This window comes from Poecilia reticulata, chromosome 13 (genome assembly GCF_904066995.2).
Source record: "Poecilia reticulata chromosome 13, P_reticulata-male-v2, whole genome shotgun sequence".
NCBI classification, from domain to species: domain Eukaryota; kingdom Metazoa; phylum Chordata; class Actinopteri; order Cyprinodontiformes; family Poeciliidae; genus Poecilia; species Poecilia reticulata.
Genome location: NC_088842.1, coordinates 30,565,143 through 30,584,835, shown reverse-complemented (window position 1 = coordinate 30,584,835; position 19,693 = coordinate 30,565,143). Strand labels below are relative to the sequence as shown.

Below are 19,693 nucleotides of genomic sequence, written 5' to 3'. Positions count from 1 at the left end.
AGTTATGGTGTTGACACAATATGGTTGTGATGAACAACTTAGGAATAAAACGGAAGAACAAACTAAAGAGTAACATTAGTTTGCCAGAGCTGCCTAGCCTCATAGCAAAGGAAGATAAAGATCGTGGGGTCCTCCGGATTTCTGATGCCCCCTAATAATGCCTGATTGTTTTTTTTTATATGTTCTTTTTATGTCTGACTGAGCTGGAAGATATAAAGAAATATTTTTAATTCAATTTACTGATACTTATGTAATTATTTATTTGAATATTTATTATTTTAGTATTCCTTTAATTGTTTTAAACTATCAAAATATGTAGATGTAGAGTGGAGATCATCCACCACCTGCATAAAACAAAACAAACAAATTTGAATAAATTATATGTTGGGTATATTTTATTCAAATTCTGTGCTTTATCCAGCAGACATGTTTTGACCTTTTCTCAAGAATCACCAGTTATTGCTTTATTTGTTTTGGATATTTAAATAAATATTTAATATTTTAACTGTTAAATGTTCCTTTTTTTAAGTTTATTTATTTTGAGAATACTGTATGTTCTTTTCATTATATTAATTGAAAATGGTCTAAAAACAACAATATTATCGTTTATCTTAACTTATGGAACAATTTATCATCCAGCAAAAATTGTTATCGTGACATGCTTAGCAGGGCTGAAAGTAGTTTTAAAGTCTTGGGGGTACTATATATATATATAAATATATATATATATGTGTGTGTGTGTGTGTGTGTGTGTGTGCTTTGGAGTTTGGAGTTTCTGTGATGATTAATTTTTTTGCAAAGCGATAAAAGCTGGTAGATCTTGAATTGTTACAAAATAAAGCTGTATTTCCTCCTTCAGCCCACTGGCTGCAATGTTGACACCTTGAGATGCCATGAGACCTAAATCCTGAACATCATGGCATGGAGTGCATCCCAGTTTTCCATGTCTTGCATATAACCGTTCATTTTAGCTTTTAAACTGTTTATATTGATCCTGTGTCCAGACAGAGGGATAATCAGTAGCCCAGCATCATGACCTGTTTGTTCTGAAGATCCTGCAGCTTCCACTTCTCTTCCTAACATGGCGCCTCCTCACCCTGACTCTCATACTGATAGGAGGGACCACAGAGCTCTGTAGGTTAAAGCTCATCTTCTGAAGTTGGGATATTTTTCCTCCAACAGGATCCAGAGGAATCACCTCAAACCAGATGTTGGACTGGATTTTATTTCACTGTCATTTGTGAATGTTAGAGCCTCATTTTCAACAGTGGAGCTATAAAGGTTGAAAAAGGTTATTATTTTGGAGAAAATCTCATCAACATCAATACTTCCTCTAAATAAGAGGCAAAAAAATATATTGTTTGATAAAAGAAAAGCCTCTCAGACTCTGAGCTCAAAGCACCAAACTATTTTTTATATTAGACAATTAATTTAATTTCACATCATTATTGCGGTAGAAGCCATTTTGTTTGTTAAATACTTAATGAAACATATTTACCGTGTATGATGTTTGTTGTTAATGACGTGGTGTACTCGCAGACAAACGAGGTAATTAGTCCGAGTTTGTTGTTTATTGAACATTCAGAAACTAAAGCGGCTGTGATGAGCCAAGACAAAGGTAAACAAAGGTAAAACAACACGAACAGGTGATCAACTCTAAACCAGTCACACATTTTTATTCTCCGTCTCTCCCTGTCGTTTAAGCACAGCCGTTGCCATGGCAACCTCCTGCGCTCCGCAAGCCGATTCAGTCCGATACGATATTAGGTTTTCAGGCTTGATATTTACTTTGCGATTATTAATAAGCCTCATGAACACAGCGGTGGTTGATTAGTTAAATTTAAACTCCTGCTCTGCTATTTATTTTGCTAATGGAACCGAAACGCACAGAATTGCGCAACACCTTGTTGACACAATAATCACTGAGATTATTATTGTTGTTGGGTCATTAATTTGAACACGTTTTGTTGATTTTTGTTGTTGTTCTTTAATAAAGTTATGAACGTTTTAAGCCAGTCAGAGGAGGACGTGCTGCTCTCAGCCTCCTGGCGGCGTTCAGTTCCTCACCTGATGCCGAGATCGACCCAAAACCTTCCGCGATCGACGTGTTGCGCCTCTGCTCTACAGCACAAAGAGTTCAGAAACAACATGAAATGGGGGAAAAAGTTATTTATTAACTGATTAAGTCGTGTTTTAGATTGTTCTTGACTGCAGCTGCAGCTGTGAACCCGTTGATGTTTTTACAGCAGACAGCCGCTCCCCTGCGTCCCCCCGCTACCCCTGATGCTTGGTAAATACTTTTGAAAATTCCTGATATTTGTGATTAAAACATCCATTTTCTGATTGATTCCAATTTTCTGAAACATTTTTGCATAATCAGGAAAAAAAATCCAAATTACTTTCTGACCCGACTGGCAAGAAATATTAAACTTTTACACAACACTCTAATATTTCGAGATCTATCTGCAAGTAAATCCAGGTTAAAAATATTGTTCCTTGTTCAGATTTAGGTAGTAAACTAAAATCTCTCTTCATTATGTGGTGCACAGTCTGGGTTTTGGAGAAAAGCAGACGCTGCAGCGGAGGACTTCCCCTCTCTGAGGCCCGTGACGTCACGCCGAGAGGGGGAAACGCCGCAGGAAACCGCTGATTTTACAGCCGAGTCCGTCAGATGGGAATCCCCGTCACGATTCTGCCTCCTGGACCAGTTCCTCTCCTCCACCCACACGCAGAGCGATGTGCTGGTTCCGACTCTTCTTGCGCCGGCAGAAAGTTAATCGATGGATCGGGGCGGCTGCCGTCAGCGCGGCTTAATGAGCGAATCGAGCAGAAATCACAAAGGTTCGGATGGACGGGGCGGATTCCCAGGCTGCCTGCAGTGGTTCAGGTTGACCCAGGTGTTTAGGAACGGTGTACATTTCTGCACATCTCAGTTAATATTTTGAGATTATTTGCAGAAATTCTCTACAAAAGCGTGAAAATTTCTGAGTTGTTTTATTTGTGAAAAATAAAAAAATTGTAAACTTTTAGAAACTCAAATTTTCTTTTTTTTTTTTTGACAAATTACTGACTTTGAAAATACAAAAATGTGTTTAAAAACTGAAAAATTTAGATGAGTTGGAAATATTTTATAGAGCTGTTGTTTTGCAGCAAGAAGGTTCTGAGTTCGATTCCCGGCCCCGGTCTTTCTGCATGGAGTCTCCATGTTCTCCCTGTGCATGGTGGGTTTTCTCCAGGTACTCCGGTTTCCTCCCACAGTCCAAAAACATGACTGTCAGGTTAATTGGTCTCTCCAAATTGCCCCTAGGTGTGAGTGTGTGTGTGTGCATGGTTGTGTGTCTCTGTGTTGCCCTGCGACAGACTGGCGACCTGTCCAGGTGACCTGTCCAGGTGACCTGTCCAGGTGACCCCGCCTCTCACCCAGAACGTTAGCTGGAGAGGCACCAGTTCCTCCTGACCCACTGAGGGACAAGAGTGTAAGAAAATGGATGGATGGAAATATTTTATTTCCAAAGTGAAGTGCTTTTGACTTTTAGTTTCAATTGATCAACTTTTGAACTCAGAAATATATTTTTTTTAATTTCTCAGATCTCAAAATTCTTTGTTTTGTTTGATTTTTTTGCTAATTTTTGACTTTTCAAGCTGAGAAATTCACGTTTTTCTGTTTTTTCTTGAAATGTTTTGAGATTAATCTCAATTTCTGTGTTTTTCAAACTTTTGACTAAAAATCATTTCTGATATTATCCAAAGTTTGTGTAAATGAGTAAATGTAACCATTACTACCCAACTCTGATATTTAGACCTGAAAAATGAGGCAGAAAGTGTTTCAGTGCCTCCATTTAAAGATCTACCAGCTGGAACAAGTTGTCTCTGTAGAAACTTTAAATAATAAATTAAAATAAAAATCTAATTTTAGATGCACAGAAGATAAATCACCCAACTCTGCAACATTTCATTTTAAAGCCTCTGCTTTTGTTGCAGCTTCTTCTTCTCATGCGATATTATCTCATTATCTCTCCGTCGCCTCTTTTTCTCACACGCCGCTCCCCCTTCTTCTTCTTCTGCTCCTATTTTAGCCGCCTGCACCTGTCGCTATCACGTTTCCTCCTTCTGCTGACCAGCGGATGCTCCGAGGTCTCGGATGATGAAGAGCAGCTAACAGAGAGTCGCTAACGTCACTGAGAAAATTAGGACAACAAGCTGGTAAATCCACAAGAGCAGAGAAAATATCCACTAAAAGGAGAAAAATCATTAAACTAAACTAAAAAATATCAAAGTTTTTACAAAACCTTCCTTTGAATCAGAATAAAATCATGAATAATTCATTTTAATAGCATAAATTTTCACTAAAATTGAAGGTAGTATTGAGCGTTGCCTTCGCCTCTGCCACAAACTGCCAAACATCAAAGATTAAACAACCGCTTGCCCTTTAAAAGGCGGCGATGTGAGCAGACTGCAGCAAAGCAATAAATAAATCATCCCAGCTGGCGTTAATCCCGTTCTTTAAAAAAAGATTCAAAGCGGTCTGCTGACCTGAAGGCTCCAGTTAGGAGCAAAAGATAAAAGGGCTTTATTTCAACTCGCATGAAAACAAAGACACCATTTAAACACATATTTAGGCCTGTCACAATAAATAATAAATAATGTTATTTTGAGACTATTTTCAAATAATGTGTCAATAATGGGATTATAATGCGTGTTTGTCCTCTCAAAGATTAATAAACTTTAATTTTTTAAATAAAAATTAACACTGGAATAGGAACATATCTTAAATATCCAGAATAAAAACACAGAAAACTGAAACCGTGAATAAAATATTAATCATCAGAATGGAAATAATGGAGATCCTTTTAATTTATCATGCAATTAATTTATCAATTGCAACAGCTTTTATTATTCTTTTAAATAATAAAAACTGAATTTGGTCTATTGCGAAAATAAAAGCTGACCTTTGGAAAAGTTAGCATTGTGTTAGCGTTAAAGCTTTCTCCGCTGTTGCGCCTGTTCTCTGGAATAAGCCTCCGACTTAAGACCGTCACTCTCATGAGTGTAGCTACATGCTAGCAGCTCACAATCCAGACAGCAGGAGATTATATTCAGCAGTAATCTGCCCTGGATGACACCCAGCTGCTAATCCACCTCCTTTGCTTTTGCCGCTCCTCTTTAAACTTCTATCTGATCGATGGAAGAGATGATCTGAACTTCCTCCTTCTCTCTGCTCTGAAACCTTTTCAACAGCTCTGGGAGTTTGGGGTCGGAGTTCAGATATTACTTGAGCTTTTGAAATGCTAACTTGTTGCCACGGTTACGCATCATAACAACTGTCTAAAAGCAAAAAGGAGATTTTTTAAAAAATCCTTTTGAGCCACACAGAATCCAGAAATCAGAGGCAATAACTGTCCAAATATTCAACATTTCAACCCAGAAAAGAAAAATAACAGATCAGAGCCGCTCCAACATGCTACAACTGTTAGCGGCACAACTTTAGAAATATGCTAAAAATATGTAGCCTGTTAGCAGTTCATGCATTTATCTCAACATAAATCAAGATTTTATTAAACGACATGCAACACACAAACAATAGTGTTGTACACGTTGCAGCTTAGGAATACTTATTGACTTTTTGTAATAAAAAATTAATTCCCTCATGAATGGTTGAAGCAGAAACATGAAGCTGAAACATCCCGACTGATTCCAGCAGCAGAAAATGTACAAACATCTACAAACATGCTGACATGAGTCACATGCACTTCCTAATGTACTTACTTTTTATTTGTTTTCCTCAAATAAATTAGTTTTTCTCACAAATTTTGCAGGATAAATGCAACAGAACAAATAGAAAAATGTTTTTTACTTTACTTTTTTTTTTTTAATTAAAGCAAAAAATACACTGTAATAAACCTGTTTGGTTAAAAAAATGTATATATAACATAATAATACAGTATAATATAATGAACTTAGTTGTGAACAGTGCTGCGCTGCTTTTGATTTGAAAATATGAATGAAAGTTTAAAGGTTAAAGGTCAACCAGATTGCCAAAATTTAACAGAATTGGTGTCAATTGTTTGTGCTGCATTTGTGCAGAAAAAGTTTGATTTGTGCCCCTAGGATTTTAAAAATACAAAGTTTCCAGAGGTCATCAGAGGTCAACCAACCCCTCCCCCCTCACATTTACAAAATCAAAACAAATTTGGTGTCAATCCACTCGGTTACATTTGTGCAGCAGAAAAATGTGTTTGTGCTGCTTTTGCTTTGAAGGTATTGATGATAACCTCTGGAGGCTTTTTTATTAAAATGTTTAAAATGACAGAAGCACAAACAAAACATTTGCTGTAAATCTGGCACCAATTCTGTTAGATTCGGGTAATATGGGAGGGGCTGGTTGACCTTTTGACCTTTAAACTTTCTGTAATATCTTCAAAGCAAAGGCAGCACAAACAAAACATTTTGCTGAACAAACACAGTCGAGTTGAATGTTGAATTTTTTGTCTGATTTGAAGAAAATGGGGGCTTAGTTGACCTTTCATGACCTCTGGAAGCATTTATTAATATCTTTAAAATGATAGAAGCACAAACTAATTTTTGCTGCACAAACATTTGTTCCTCCGAACCAGGGTTGAAACGATTAATAGTATTAATCATGATTAATCAATTATTGAAGTAGTTGTCAACTAATTTAACTATTGATCTTCAAAAAAGGCCATTTGTTAATAAAACATTTTGTTCCCAGCAGTAACTAAGGAGAAACTTAATCTGAAAAAATAAATACATTTTGCATTTAAGATGAAACAAAAAAAGTTCTGCCCGACACGTTCAACCCAAAACTGATCAGAAGGCAGTTTCAGCTCGACTGACACCAACTCCGCCTGATTTGAAGAACCTGTGGGGGTTAGCTGACCTTTCCTGACCTCTGGGAGCATTTAATAACATATTTAAAATGGTAGCAGCACCAATTTTTGTTAGATTTGAAGAAGGCGAGGGAGCAACGTCACCCAGTCTAAGTTTAGCTGTGGACAGTCGGGTCTAAATAAGGGATAAAGCCAGACGGATCTCAAGTTACTCGACTAATTATTGAATTAAAAGATAAAACTGGAAAAGAATAACAGATTACTGCAGGATTCAACAGCTGCAGCCTTAAAGAACACACACACACACACACACACACACACACACACACACACACACACACACACACACACACACACACAGTGTGCTGAACACCTGTTTATTGTGTAAACTTCAGGCAGACTAACAGCTGCAGCAGATCTGCGTTCCTGACCCGATCCGGATGTGTTCATCTCCTCGGATCAGCACTTCTAAAGCCGATGCTTTACGTCCGTCTGCGTACTTTAACCTTCGCCGTCATCTGACATCATGACAAACCAAAACCTCCGACTATAAACAGAGAGAGCGCCTGAAGTGCAGCTGGAGAAAATCCGCAGTGAATAAAACTGTCGACACCGTTTGAGTTTTATCCTGATAATTTTAGTTCTGGTGTTACAGAATAAGAGAAATGCAACAATGGCAGCGTTGGGCGACGTTTGGTTTCAACGTGGAGGCGACATCTTTGGTAAAATGGTAACAGTTTGGCTAGAAAAGAGCTTCATACCTAGTGCCATGCCCTGGTTAGTTCTAGTTCGTTTAATTAGAAAGTCTGGTTCGTTTACCAATGACTCAAACTAAAAAAGCTAAGCTAAGCTACAAACCTCGATCTCGGTTTGGTGGAGATGAACTCTGGTGCAGTTCGAATGCGTTTGTGAACGCTCCAAAAGCAGGAAGTGGACTACAGCGCAGGGCATTCTGGGTAAATATAACCAAAACAAACATGCTAACTAGCACTAGCGCTGAAAATGGTTTGTGGTCTTTTACCCGAACCAAAGGAGAAATCCTCCAACCGCAAAAATCTGACGCTACTCCATTTTTATTTACATTTTACGCTCAGCGTGTTCTTTGAGGTTCTCATGTCGTTTCCTTCAGTAGTTCTTGGAACAGCGCCCCCAGTTTTCAGGAGGGGAACAGGTTTTTCCATTAGTTTGGTTTGTTTGGCAGTGTACAGTTAAAGTGCAGCAGCTGAAAATGCTGAAAATTTTGACAATCGAAAAGATTTTCTAGAAAAAAAAAACATGGAAATTTCTGAGTTCAAAACGTAAAAAAATTTGCTAGAAAAATGTCAGAAAATTTTAAGTTAATCTAAGAAATGTTTGTGATTTTCACCTTTTGGACTTAAAATTCCAAGATTTTTTGACATATTTAACAATTTTTTGTATCAATCTCAAAAAAAGTATTTCATAGCAAATTCAGAAAAGTCCTTGATTTCCAGGGAAAACGTTTTCCATTAGTTTGGTTTGTTTGTTTTGAAAATGTAACAAATGTTGGGATCTTAAGTCTCAAATCGAACTGAATCTACCAAAGCATCAGGTGTGAAAACATCCTCTGATCCGAATTCAAAAATACTTCGCTGATCCCAAACGGGAATTAAATAAATTCAAAATTAATTCAAATTCTTGAAAGACGTTTTGCAGATGTGACGTTTGGTTTGTAGATGTAGGAAATAAAGTCGGTGAAGCTGAGCCTCGCAGATTCTCGCTTCCAATAGGATGTTTGAGCCGCTTCTCCGTCGTCAAATTTCACTCTACGGTGTCAAAAGTGTGGCCCGGTGGCCATTTGTGGCCCTTGTACTGATTTTGTTTGGCCCCTAAATGATAAAAATCTGTGACACCAGTGCAGGTAATTGGACCTTTTTCTCCAGTTAGGACAAAACTTTGATCCACAAACTCAAATGTTAGCTACAGACACACACACAAAAATGATCTCTTAACAAACAAACTTTCCAATTTATCTTTAATTTTATTGAAGATGGGACCACATCTATCCATTGACTTATACACTAAAGCAGCAACCTTTTGAATTATTAAAATTTAGCTGGAAACAGAAAATGTTTTCACATGAAGAGTGACCTAAATCACGTTTTTATTGCTCTGAATAGAATAAAATAGTGAAGAAGTTCGATAAGAAAAAGATGCTGAAACACTTTTGAATCTTTGAATCTACAATAACTTACAAATTCCATTCCTGTAAAAAAAAAAAAAAAAGGCTATGTTTTTGTTTGATAGAAATTAATTTCTGGAGTGAAAAACGTCCAAATATGTCGGAGGGAAACTCGAAACTGCTGCGGAAGGTCGTTGCTAGGTAACCAGAGTTGGGGAAGGGAGGGGGGACTTGAAACTACTGGTCACCCAGCAGACTGTTGCTAGGCAACCAAAGAGCGAGAAAGTGAGGTCATTGATTCCACCAACTTTATTAGGCTAGCCATGAGCTAGCTAAATAAAGACTTTCCTCTGCCGATATCCCCCATAATCCCATGTGGTTCTAGATCGAAGTTCAGTAAAATGATCAAAATTATCTCGAAGGAATTATCTACTGATATTGATCAATAGATAGTTATTGTTTTATCGCCCAGCCACAGATACTACATGCCCAAAGTCAAACTGCTCAGGTCAGAGGTTAAGAAAGATTTTACCATTAGCTGAGATCACTTGAGGGCCACAAATTTTATTTTAATTAAAACTGGATACATGTGTTTGTTTTCTATCTCTTTAATAAATATGCAATATTTTAATAACTTTTTGTACAAAATGACGGTAAATCATTGTTAATAGAAATGTAATCAAAGTATTGCACAGTTGCTGTAATAAATGACGGGTAAATATTTTCCATAACGTTCTTGAGCTGATTATTCTTTTTTTTTTTTTTACATTAGGTTTAAAAAAAAAGTTGCCCAGTATAATCAATGAAAACAGAAACATTTTCAATAAAAGAAGCATACTTTGTTTCACAGCTAAAAAAATTAATGTTTATGGAGATTTAATTTGCCTGTAAAAATCTCTCTGAGGGGCCAAACAAAATCCTCCAGAGGGCCGCAAACGGCCCCCGGACCACACTTTGGACATCCCTGTTGTCTGTGCATCTGTAGCAAGGACCCCAGCTGTACCCTCATTGGTATGGCAAATAAAAATGTATCCAATAAGAATAAAACACTTGTCCTCAAATGTTTAGTGTTCTGTGCGACTCCTTTAACATCACCACCGCTAAGCTAGCAGCAGGGCTCAGTAGGAATTAGCTGCCCTGTATTGATCACGTTAATTTGCCACAGAAACACATCCCTATGTACGCGCACACCACGTTTCCCAAAGGACGCCGACAAGTAGGACATCAACTCCTCCGGTTTTTCCCTCCAGATCGAGTGCAGTTATAGTGGCTGGCTAAAAAAAGACTCTGCTGTTATGGGCTGCAGCTCGAATGTCCCCTTAAACTCACTAACCGGCGTGATTTACGTGGCAAATGTGAAGAAGTGACACAGCAGAGCAGCGGAAATTCAGGCGGTTGGTGGAGAAATGTGCGTAGAAATCCTGCTGAACATGTGGAGGACACACTTGTGTTTCTGTGAGTCACAGTTCTTGACTATTTTAGGAGAACAGAGCTAATAAAAACAGCTCACTGTTTACAGGAGAGGAGTGGGAAGCTGCAGGAAAAGTTTATTTTATTTAAACGCTCGCGTCTTAAAGCCAAAAACCAACACCTGGACTTTAAGGAGTTAATTTTGATTAATTACAGTTAAAAATTTAAGCGCAATTAATCACATTTACTGTAAAAGTTCCAGGTGGAACCTTTGTGTTCACTCGTTTCTGGTACGCCCATAAATCTGACGCACAAGCTACATCCACAAACAACAATGGACGACAAAGGCGCTTCTCTCGACTCATATTTGGACGCTAATAAAAGCGTCTAAAGAAGCTCATGCAGCACTAAAAAACTGAACTTGGCACCAATTTGATGATTCAATCACCTAAAAAACATTTTAAAGACAAACGCTTACGATTCACTTATTGTAAATAGTCTGTTTTTAGTGCTCATATACTCATGCACATTTTGTACATTTCTTTTAAATGATCCTATTCAAATCCAAATGATATTTTTGAAAACTGCAGAGTATTTATATTGAAATTTTTACCTTTACTATGTTATTTACTCTGTTTATATAGATTTTATTTTATTATTTTGTGTGAATCTATGTATTTTGATTGCTGCTGTTGCAGCAGAATTTCCCCAATTAAATGAATTTCTATTCTATTTTTTAATAAGTTTTAAAACTGCACAATTTTTTAAAACTAATTTCACATTTTTATTTTCACTCTTTTATAGCCATTAACAATAAATCTTGATAAAGTAGTTTGTGTCCAAAAACTCAAAACAATACAGTTGATAATAAAAAGAAAATTTAATATTAGTGACAAAGTTAAATTAATTAAAATGGTAGGTATTAATTTATGTCACACTGATTAATCAAATAAATAGTTTAAGTTTTTTTTTAATGCAATATTTAGCACATTAACATCTTTATCAAGTCATTTATTGATTTCTATATTTATAGCCAATTTTGGCAGGATAATCCCTCCGTATCAGATTTAACATGTCAGTTTACAATAATTAGCTCAACTTCTCATCCAGAGTGACGCATTTATAAACTCTAATCATTTCTCTGATTTTTTACCAATACATCTAATCAAACCTGCAGCTGATGATCATTTTAGTAATTGATTATTCTGACAAATAAAAAAAACCTGGCACATTCTGCAAGTTTTTATTTAATCACTAAAACCTTTTTGTATAATATTAAAAATACATTTAAAAATGTTTAAAAAATCATTTTTATTCCTAATTTATTTTTATAATTTGCATCTGCAGTTAAAAAATACTTCACATAACTTGTAGTTTAATATTTGATTAATCAATTCATTATTTAATAGCAAAAGGTGATTAATATGAGATTTTTTTATAGAATTTGAAACAGGTGACGCTAAAATTACAACTACAGGAGTTCTGCTGAAAATATATTTATAGAAAAAGAAATTTTTTTATCGCAAATCCAAAATGTATATATTTGTTGTTCAGTTTCTGGCTTAATTTCTGCTCTGATTATGTTGCCTTTTTTAAGTCTGTATGCTCCAGTTAGAGATTATTTGATCACTAAATTAAAAGTTAGTCGATTAATCTGATTAATTATTTCAGCCCTGAACATTTATTTAACCGCAGAAAAGTAAAATAATTGTTGAAAATGTCCGTTTGAATCGACTCAGACCTGCATCCTGATTCACGGTGAGTCAGCATGTTGGTAAAATATGTCTTTAAAAACAAAGCTTTACTCCAAAACATCTGCAAACAAACAGCAGCAGAAGAAACAGGGAATATTAATCCAGCTTTCAGGCACATTTCCACTAAGGGATTAAGAAAAGTAAAAGAATAAAAAACAGATAAAAGTAATTTATTTACGTCGCTACAATACAGCCCAGTTATACCAGCACAAATCTGACAGATCTGTCAGATTAAAGCCTTGAAAAGCATCATTTGGTTTTGGCTAGCAGTGGTTAGCGCTGCTGCCTGGCAGTAAGAACGTCGCAGGCCTGGAGGCGTCTCGATGCATGGAGTTCACATGGTTTCCAGAGAAGGAGAGGAGCAGCTCGCCCTGCGCCTGGACGCGTGTTGAGTTAAACTGGGGTGTCAGGGATAGTTTTACAAGCTAGCTGGTCCCAGTATAAACAGAAAGAGCTGGATCTGCATTCTCTCCACCAAGTCCAGCTCGTTCCCAGCAGACGCTTCATCAAGCCTGATTTAAAGGGGCGGAAGTGTCTGTAATCTGACGTTTTATAATTAAGTAAATATGCTACATTTGTTATAATGATGCTATATTTATCAAATATGACTTGAAAGAAATTTTACTTCCTGGTTTGAAATTGAGTTTGTCTCTTTAAGAAGAAACCTTCTGAAGCTCCGCCTTCAGGAAGTGATCGCAACATGGCTCCTCTTTTAACCCTTTAAAAGCATTTTTCCCAGCGTTGCTCTGAGAAGTAGCTCCTCTTTTGAGCAGCAGATGATCAGCTCCACCAGGTGTTTGCTAATCGCTGCAGGCTAGTCTGAAGGAGCAGAGTGGGGGAGGAGCTTCGTCCTCAAAGGCGGGGCTAAATTCAACGAGGTGTTTTGTCCAGCTGACTGGTTTCCATGGAGATTAAAGGATTTCTCAGACATTTATAACAGGATGAAATCAACACTCCAGGCGTGTTATTAATGAGGTAATGACTTTTTAAAAGTAATTTATTTAAAATTTAATCAAAAAAACACTTAAAAAATGTTTTAATATCAAAAAAATTACTTTTGTAAAACTTAAAAAGAGAGGATTTTACATATTACTGGCCCTTTAAGGACAGGATCTGCGTTACTTTAATGACCAGATGTCAAATAAAAGCAAGACAAAGATCGTTATTTATGCTGTAAACAGAAATGGAGTACCATCAGGTTGTAGGATTTCTCTTATGTCTTTAGTAAAAGACAACGTTTCTACCGCTAACGCCGCATTTGTTTTGGTTGCATTTACCCAGAATGCCCTGCGCTGTAGTCCGCTTCCGGCTTTAGGAGCGATCTCGGTTTTCAGGCGGATCGTTTTTTTGTGTCCGAGTTTGACAATAGCGGACTGAACAGCGCTTAATGCATCCCAAATGTTTTTATGTGTATTTAATTATCGATAAATTCAAATTAACTGCGTGTTTTCGTCCTGCACCCTTCCAGCTACAGAAAGCCTCCGCAGCAGTTTCAGACATTTTTCGGGGATCCCCCTCTGCGCCGTGAAGCGACGTCTCAACAAAAAGACGCGCAGCTCCAGGGCAGCTGCTCCCCGCAGACTGTTGCTTCCCGACAAGCTCCGCTTTCCTCCGATATAAATAGATAACGATGCTAACAGATGCACCAGCCGCTGTCCGTCTAGCTGCTCAAATCCTAACGTCAGGAATATTCTGGAAGCGATTTTAGAGAAACAGACCAAACAGTTGGAGGTGAAGAACAAGAAGAAGTGAAGGAGGATAGACATGAAACCCAGGAGGTTTAAAGAGACCAAGCAGGTCAGAAATCTGCTCAGAACGACGAGCACGTTTCCACCAAAGGACTCAGAATTTAGCAGATTTGAAAAGGCTAAAATTTTGCTGCAAAAAACTCAGAAATTTTGAGAATAATCTCAGAAATGTTTGAGAGAAACAGAAAATTACTGAGTTTGAAAAGTAAAAATAGAACTCAATTTTCAGATTGATGTCAGGAATTTTCTAGAAATGAAAACATGGAGAAAAATCTGGTATTAATCTCAAAGATTTTGAGATTAATCCCAGATTTTTTTAGAATTTTTTTTTATTTGTGAGTTTTAAAAGTCAAAAATTTGCTATAAGATTCAAAAATTGTCAAACGTCAAAAAAACTTTGATTTTTGAACCTTTTTTATTTCTGAGATTTTTCTAAAAATTTCTGTTTTTTTCTAACGCAACTTTTCAAATTAAATAATTTCCAAAGCTTTCCTAGAAAATTTCTAAATTCTTTCTAGGATTTTTTAAAACTTTTTGAACTCAGAAATGTTCATGTTTTTTCTAGAATTTTTTTTTTTAGATTAACCTGAAAATTTCTTAGATTTTTTAAAACAAAAATTTCAACTTTTTAAACTCAGAAATTTCCAAGTTTTTCTTTGAAATTAATTAATTAATTGTAAAAAATTTTTTTTAGTAAATTTGTAACTTTTCCAGCTCAGAAATGTTGACGTTTTTTTCTAGAAAATCTTTTAGAATAATAAATTCTAGAAAATGTTTGGCTTCCTTGTTTCTTCTAGAAATTTCCTGAGATCTTAAAAATATTAGATTTTTTGTCAGAATTTTACTCCTATTAACATTTAATTTTTCATCTCCACCAGCTGCAGCTGATTCTTCAGCTGTAAAAACTCTCCATGCCGAGAACGCAGAGCGAATCTGCAGCATCATAAATGGAGGATGAATTAAATCACTGATTTGGGGAAATTAAATGTTTTGTCTCACCGTTCGCAGGAACTGAATCTCCTCTTCTCCCTCTCCTCCTTCTGCCATCTTCCTCTTCCTCTTCCTCTCAGCTCCTCAGGAGGAAACAGAAAAAATCCCGTCTTATTTCTCCCGGCAGCCGGGTTTCGGATCCGTCCCCCCGCCCTCCTCTTCCTCGCTCTTCGCTGTGTGTGTGTGTGTGTGTGTGTGTGTGCTGGAGGACGGCCGGAGTCCTCTGCTCTCTCCGCGATGTGAGAGAGACTGACAGCAGGCGGAGGATCTTCATCAGAGGAGGAGGAAGAGGAGGAGGAGGGGTTAGGAACCTGGTGGACTCCTCCATCCCATCCCGGGTCGGTCCGGCCCGGTTCAGTGGGTTGCCATGTCTGCAGAAGTGGGCCACTCCCCCACACACACACACACACACACACACCGCCCCTCCTTCCTGAAGGCTATAAAAGGAAAGAGGAGCGAAGACTCGGCTTTAGAGGGAACAAACGCTGAGGGAGACGGACCAGAACCAGAACCAAGACAGAACCAGGAACCCAAAAAGAACCAGGAACCAGAATTAATTCATGGTGAAGGAAGGAAGGAAGGAAGGAAGGAAGGAAGGAAGGAAGGAAGGAAGGAAGGAAGGAAGGAAGGAAGGAAGGAAGGAAGGAAGGAAGGAAGGAAGAAAGGAAGGAAGGAAGGAAGGAAGGAAGGAAGGAAGGAAGGAAAAAAATAATAAGGAATAACAACAAAGAAGTAAAGAAAAGTAAGGACAACGGACAAAACTAGGGAAGGAAGGAAATTAGGAAAGGGAGGAAGAAAGGAACAATCCACAGACTACAAGAAGGAAGGAAGGAAGGAAGGAAGGAAGGAAGGAAGGAAGGAAGGAAGGAAGGAAGGAAGGAAGGAAGGAAGGAAGGAAGGAAGGAAGGAAGGAAGTGTTTCCAGCATCTCAAATGTGTCAAATGTTTAAAATCTGGGTTCAGTTCATGAAACTGACCAGTTTAAATTAACTCAACCAGTTTAAATTAACTCCACCAGTTTAGCTCCACCAGTTTAACCAGTTCTGTTCGTCATCAGTCCAGTTCGCTGGATGTTTTCCAAACTGCTGGATTGAACAGCAGCTGCTTCCAAGATGGCCGCTTTCCGCTCTGCAAAGTTAAAACGATCAAATATCATTTTCCTCATTTATCTTCCTACGTTTTTTCTGCTTTGAAGCAAAAGTCTTCAGTCAAAGAAACATCTTCAGGTTTAAACGTTGATCAATAGTTTTTAAGAAAGTTTTCATCAAGCTGAAATCCTGATCCGGTCCGATCCGGTCCGGTTTCTGATCGCTGCTGTCTGGATCAGAACCAAAGAAACCAACCAGCCAAACTGCAATGACTTGATATTAAAAGTTAAAAACTAAAATGTTCGTCATCTTTTTAGGCGCAACGCTGTCTAAACATTCTCAGAAAATTTATGATTAATTTAAAATTAAAATGTCAACAATCTGATTTTTCTGAGTTTTGTCAAGAAAATCTTAAACTTTTCCAACTCAAATGTCCAAATTTTTTCAAGAAATTTAGAAATAAAAATTTTTGAGTTTGGAAAATTGAGAAATTTCTAATTATTTCAGAGATTAATTGAACAAATTTTTAAAAGCAAATTCTTGACTCAGGGATTTCCGACTTTTTTTCAAGAAAATTTATTGTTTCTAGAAAACTTTCATTTTTCAAATTCTGACATTTCTAATTTTTTCCTGAACATCTGAGATTGATCTAAATTTTTTTTGTTTCTTTTTTTCAGCAGTTTTTTCTAGAATTTTTTTTAAATGAGTTTTTTTCTACCACTTTGTTTTTTTTTACTTTTTAAACTCATGAAATGTCAATTTTTTTCTAGAAAATTTTAGTTTTTTTGTGCAAATATTTGACTTTTCAAACTCAAGAATTTCCCTTTTTTTTCTATAAAACATTTGCTATAAATTTGTTCCGCCCATCAAATTTTCGACTTTTCTAACTTTAGGACATTTCTCTCTTTTTTTTTCCAGAAAATTTTGGAGATTTTTTTTCTAGCAATTTTTTTTTTACTCTTCAAACTCAAAAAAATTCTTTGTTTTCTAAATAAAATTCAGAGATTTATTCTTTGCATTTGGAGTTTTTTCTTGCAAATTTCTGACTTTCCTAACTAAAAAACTTTAATTTTTTTTCTACAAATTTTTGTTTTTTTTAAGCAATTTTATTTACTTTTCAAATTCACAAGTATAAATTTTTTCCAGAAAATTTCTGATATTAAATTTGGTGGAAATTTGCTCCTCCGGTTTTTGTACCGATACTCGGAGGTATTTTTCAGCCATTATCGATATTCTTCTTATCCGTTATTTCGCAGCCTGTCGGTCCTCCCGCTTTGCTCAGAGGCTCTCCGGTGAGCCTCCGGAGGTAAACACCTAGCAGTCGGGCCTTAGACAGCGGTCCTTTCTGGGTGTGGACACACCGAGGAGCGGCTCCGCATGTCGGCGGCTCGCCCCTCACGCTCTCGCCGGGCAGCAGGATCCCACCGACCCGCTTACCTTTCCGGGCTCCACATGCTCTCCATCTCCACCTGCAGCCGCAGAAAGACACGCCTGAGGCGGGGCTGCAACAGCTGCAGCTCGCCGGGGCGCAACGAGCCGAGAGGAGGAGCCGGCCGCGTTGAACTCTGGGAGTTTGAGTCCTGGGGAAACCGGCTGGGATCGCCTTTTCTGCCGACTCACGAGTCACGGCTGCAGTTTCACCGCTCCGCCACTCGGGGGCGACAACGTCCCAGCTATTTCTACACCCAAACTCAAACCAATGACGTTCGTGTGGTTGTTCCTCGGAACCAATTATAGATATTGATATCCGTGAGTGTCAAAACTTAAAGAAGCCTCGAAAGCGTGATAAAAACTTCCACCGCATTTGCTGCTAATGAAAATAAACCGTGTCAACTTGTGAAACCAGAACAAATCAGGAGCTTTACACACAGAGATGAAGATTTCAGCCTCTCTTCGGTTGCAGCAGCGTGGAGAAGTGACTTTTTCCTCTTGTCAAACGTCTCATCATCTCTTGTGACCTTATAGCCCTTCCTGTTTTAAAGAAATATTGCCTCACATTACAGTAATCTTACTAAAGTGTCGGGAAACACCATGTTTCTCTCTCTCTCTCTCTTTTGTTTCTAAATCTGTAATACTTTCGTGTAATCTGTTGAGCAAATCTAAACCCACAGACTTTGGATGCGCAGTGCGCAGGAGCCGCATGATGTCTGTCAGCTTTTGGCATTCCTTATCACGCACCCTGCGCCTCGCAGCTTCCTGCGGTAAAAGGAGCCACCTCTGCAGACATTAACGTCCCCTGTTAGGTCCGCTCTTCCTCCCGGTGTGACAAAACAAGGACTCCTTTGAGTCTGCCCCGTCCAGCTGCACGGCCCAAACACTACCCGCCCTGTGCGATCTCCTGCTCCCCTCAGGAGCGACTCGACAAAAGGATGAAATCAGGATGATGGACATGTTCAGGAAGCAGGATGCTAACTGGTTTTCAGATTATTACTGTAAAAATCACTCAAGATAAATACTTTCTGATATATAATCTACAAACAGCTGTTACATAATTCATTCGTTTTGGCGCCCCCTGTTCCCCGGCGCCCCTATTCTAACCAGAATACCCAAAAATGGTGCTCAAGTAAGAGTAGCAGTACTTCAACTTATTTTTACTGAAGTAAAAGAAAAAAGTAGCCAAGAAATTATTCAAGTAAGAGTAAAAAAGTATTTGATCACATTATCAATTGTTTAATACTTAAAAATTACATCAGACAGACCAAAAGACAAAGTTAAGTGCAAATTTTGGTATTTTAAGAACCAAAATGACAATAATTTATACAAGTAACAAAAAAAATGACAAAATCAGGCAAAGATTTTTTTCCAAATCAGTTTCTTTCAATAAAAACTTGAAAAACTTTAACAAAAACTGCAGGTGAGTCTCTGTGTCTGATGAAGTTTTGGTTAAAACACGTTTGTTTTTCCATTCAGTGGGTAGAAAAATCCAGAAATTTTACTGAAGAGTAGAAATACTTATAAAAGCTTTTCTTTTCCAAAAGTTACTCAAGTAAATGTAACAGAGTAAATGTAACTAGTTACCAACCGATGCTAGCGTATATTTGTTTAGCTTAGCTTTAGCTTCCACACATTTTTTGTGTTTCAGCATTTTAACATTAGCTTCCATAAATGTTTTTTGTTTTTCCTTTATCCTTTTAGAACTTATTTTAAAATTTATGCTAAATTTGTGTTTAGCGGTTGTCACTTTCTGTAAGTTTAGCATTAACTTCCACAATTTCTTAATATGCTTAGTGGTTTAGGATTAGCTTCTGCAGTTTTTAAAAATGATTTTAGAGTTAGCTTCCACTGATTTCTTATCAGATTAGCCTCTGCTCATTTCTTTGTGTGTTTAGCATTAGCTCCTGCTATTTTTTCAATCAGTTTAGCAGTTTTGTGTTAGCATCCACTCGCTTTTTGCTAGCTTAGCATTAGCTTCTGTTAATTTTTTGTGTGTTTCGAATGATTGCCTTCCAGTTGTTTATGTTTGTATCGGTTTAGCATCATCTGAGCTAAGATTATTATCCGAGCTCAGAAATGAGTGGTTTGAGAGCTTAGCGCTTTGGTTAGCTCTGCCCACCTCGGCCAATAACTTCTGCAGACGTTACATATTACAAGCATGGTGGCCATTTTGAAAAATATCCACCAGAAAAAGTGAAGACGGCATCAATTTTATTTGATTAGATTCACAATACGTAGGTTATGATTCGACACCAAACATTCGTCTAATTGGTGATTTCAGT

General features: G+C 37.5%; 1 protein-coding gene and 2 long non-coding RNA genes across 11 annotated transcripts in view; 1 reads left to right on the top strand and 2 right to left on the bottom strand.

Annotated features, from left to right (window-relative positions):
* The window catches only part of ryr1b (ryanodine receptor 1b (skeletal)), a 128,421-nt gene extending 113,266 nt beyond the window's left edge, over window positions 1-15,155 (bottom strand). For 8 of the 9 annotated variants that reach the window (XM_081614644.1, XM_081614647.1, XM_081614649.1 and 5 more), the window contains exon 1: window positions 14,900-15,155. In XM_081614644.1, the coding sequence (XP_081470770.1) occupies window positions 14,900-14,947 (48 nt within the window). In that variant the 5' untranslated portion in view covers window positions 14,948-15,155. The remainder of the gene's footprint in view (window positions 1-14,899) is intronic. The other variant, XM_081614648.1, reaches the window with a different exon arrangement.
* LOC103475114 (uncharacterized) lies at window positions 3,887-5,922 on the bottom strand. The gene is made up of 2 exons (XR_535293.3): window positions 4,950-5,922; window positions 3,887-4,178 (listed from the first exon to the last, which is right to left on the bottom strand). It is a non-coding gene; the product is annotated as an uncharacterized LOC103475114 (long non-coding RNA).
* LOC145554562 (uncharacterized) lies at window positions 13,492-18,823 on the top strand. The gene is made up of 2 exons (XR_014090545.1): window positions 13,492-13,949; window positions 14,779-18,823. It is a non-coding gene; the product is annotated as an uncharacterized LOC145554562 (long non-coding RNA).
* Window positions 18,824-19,693: the final 870 nt, after the last annotated feature.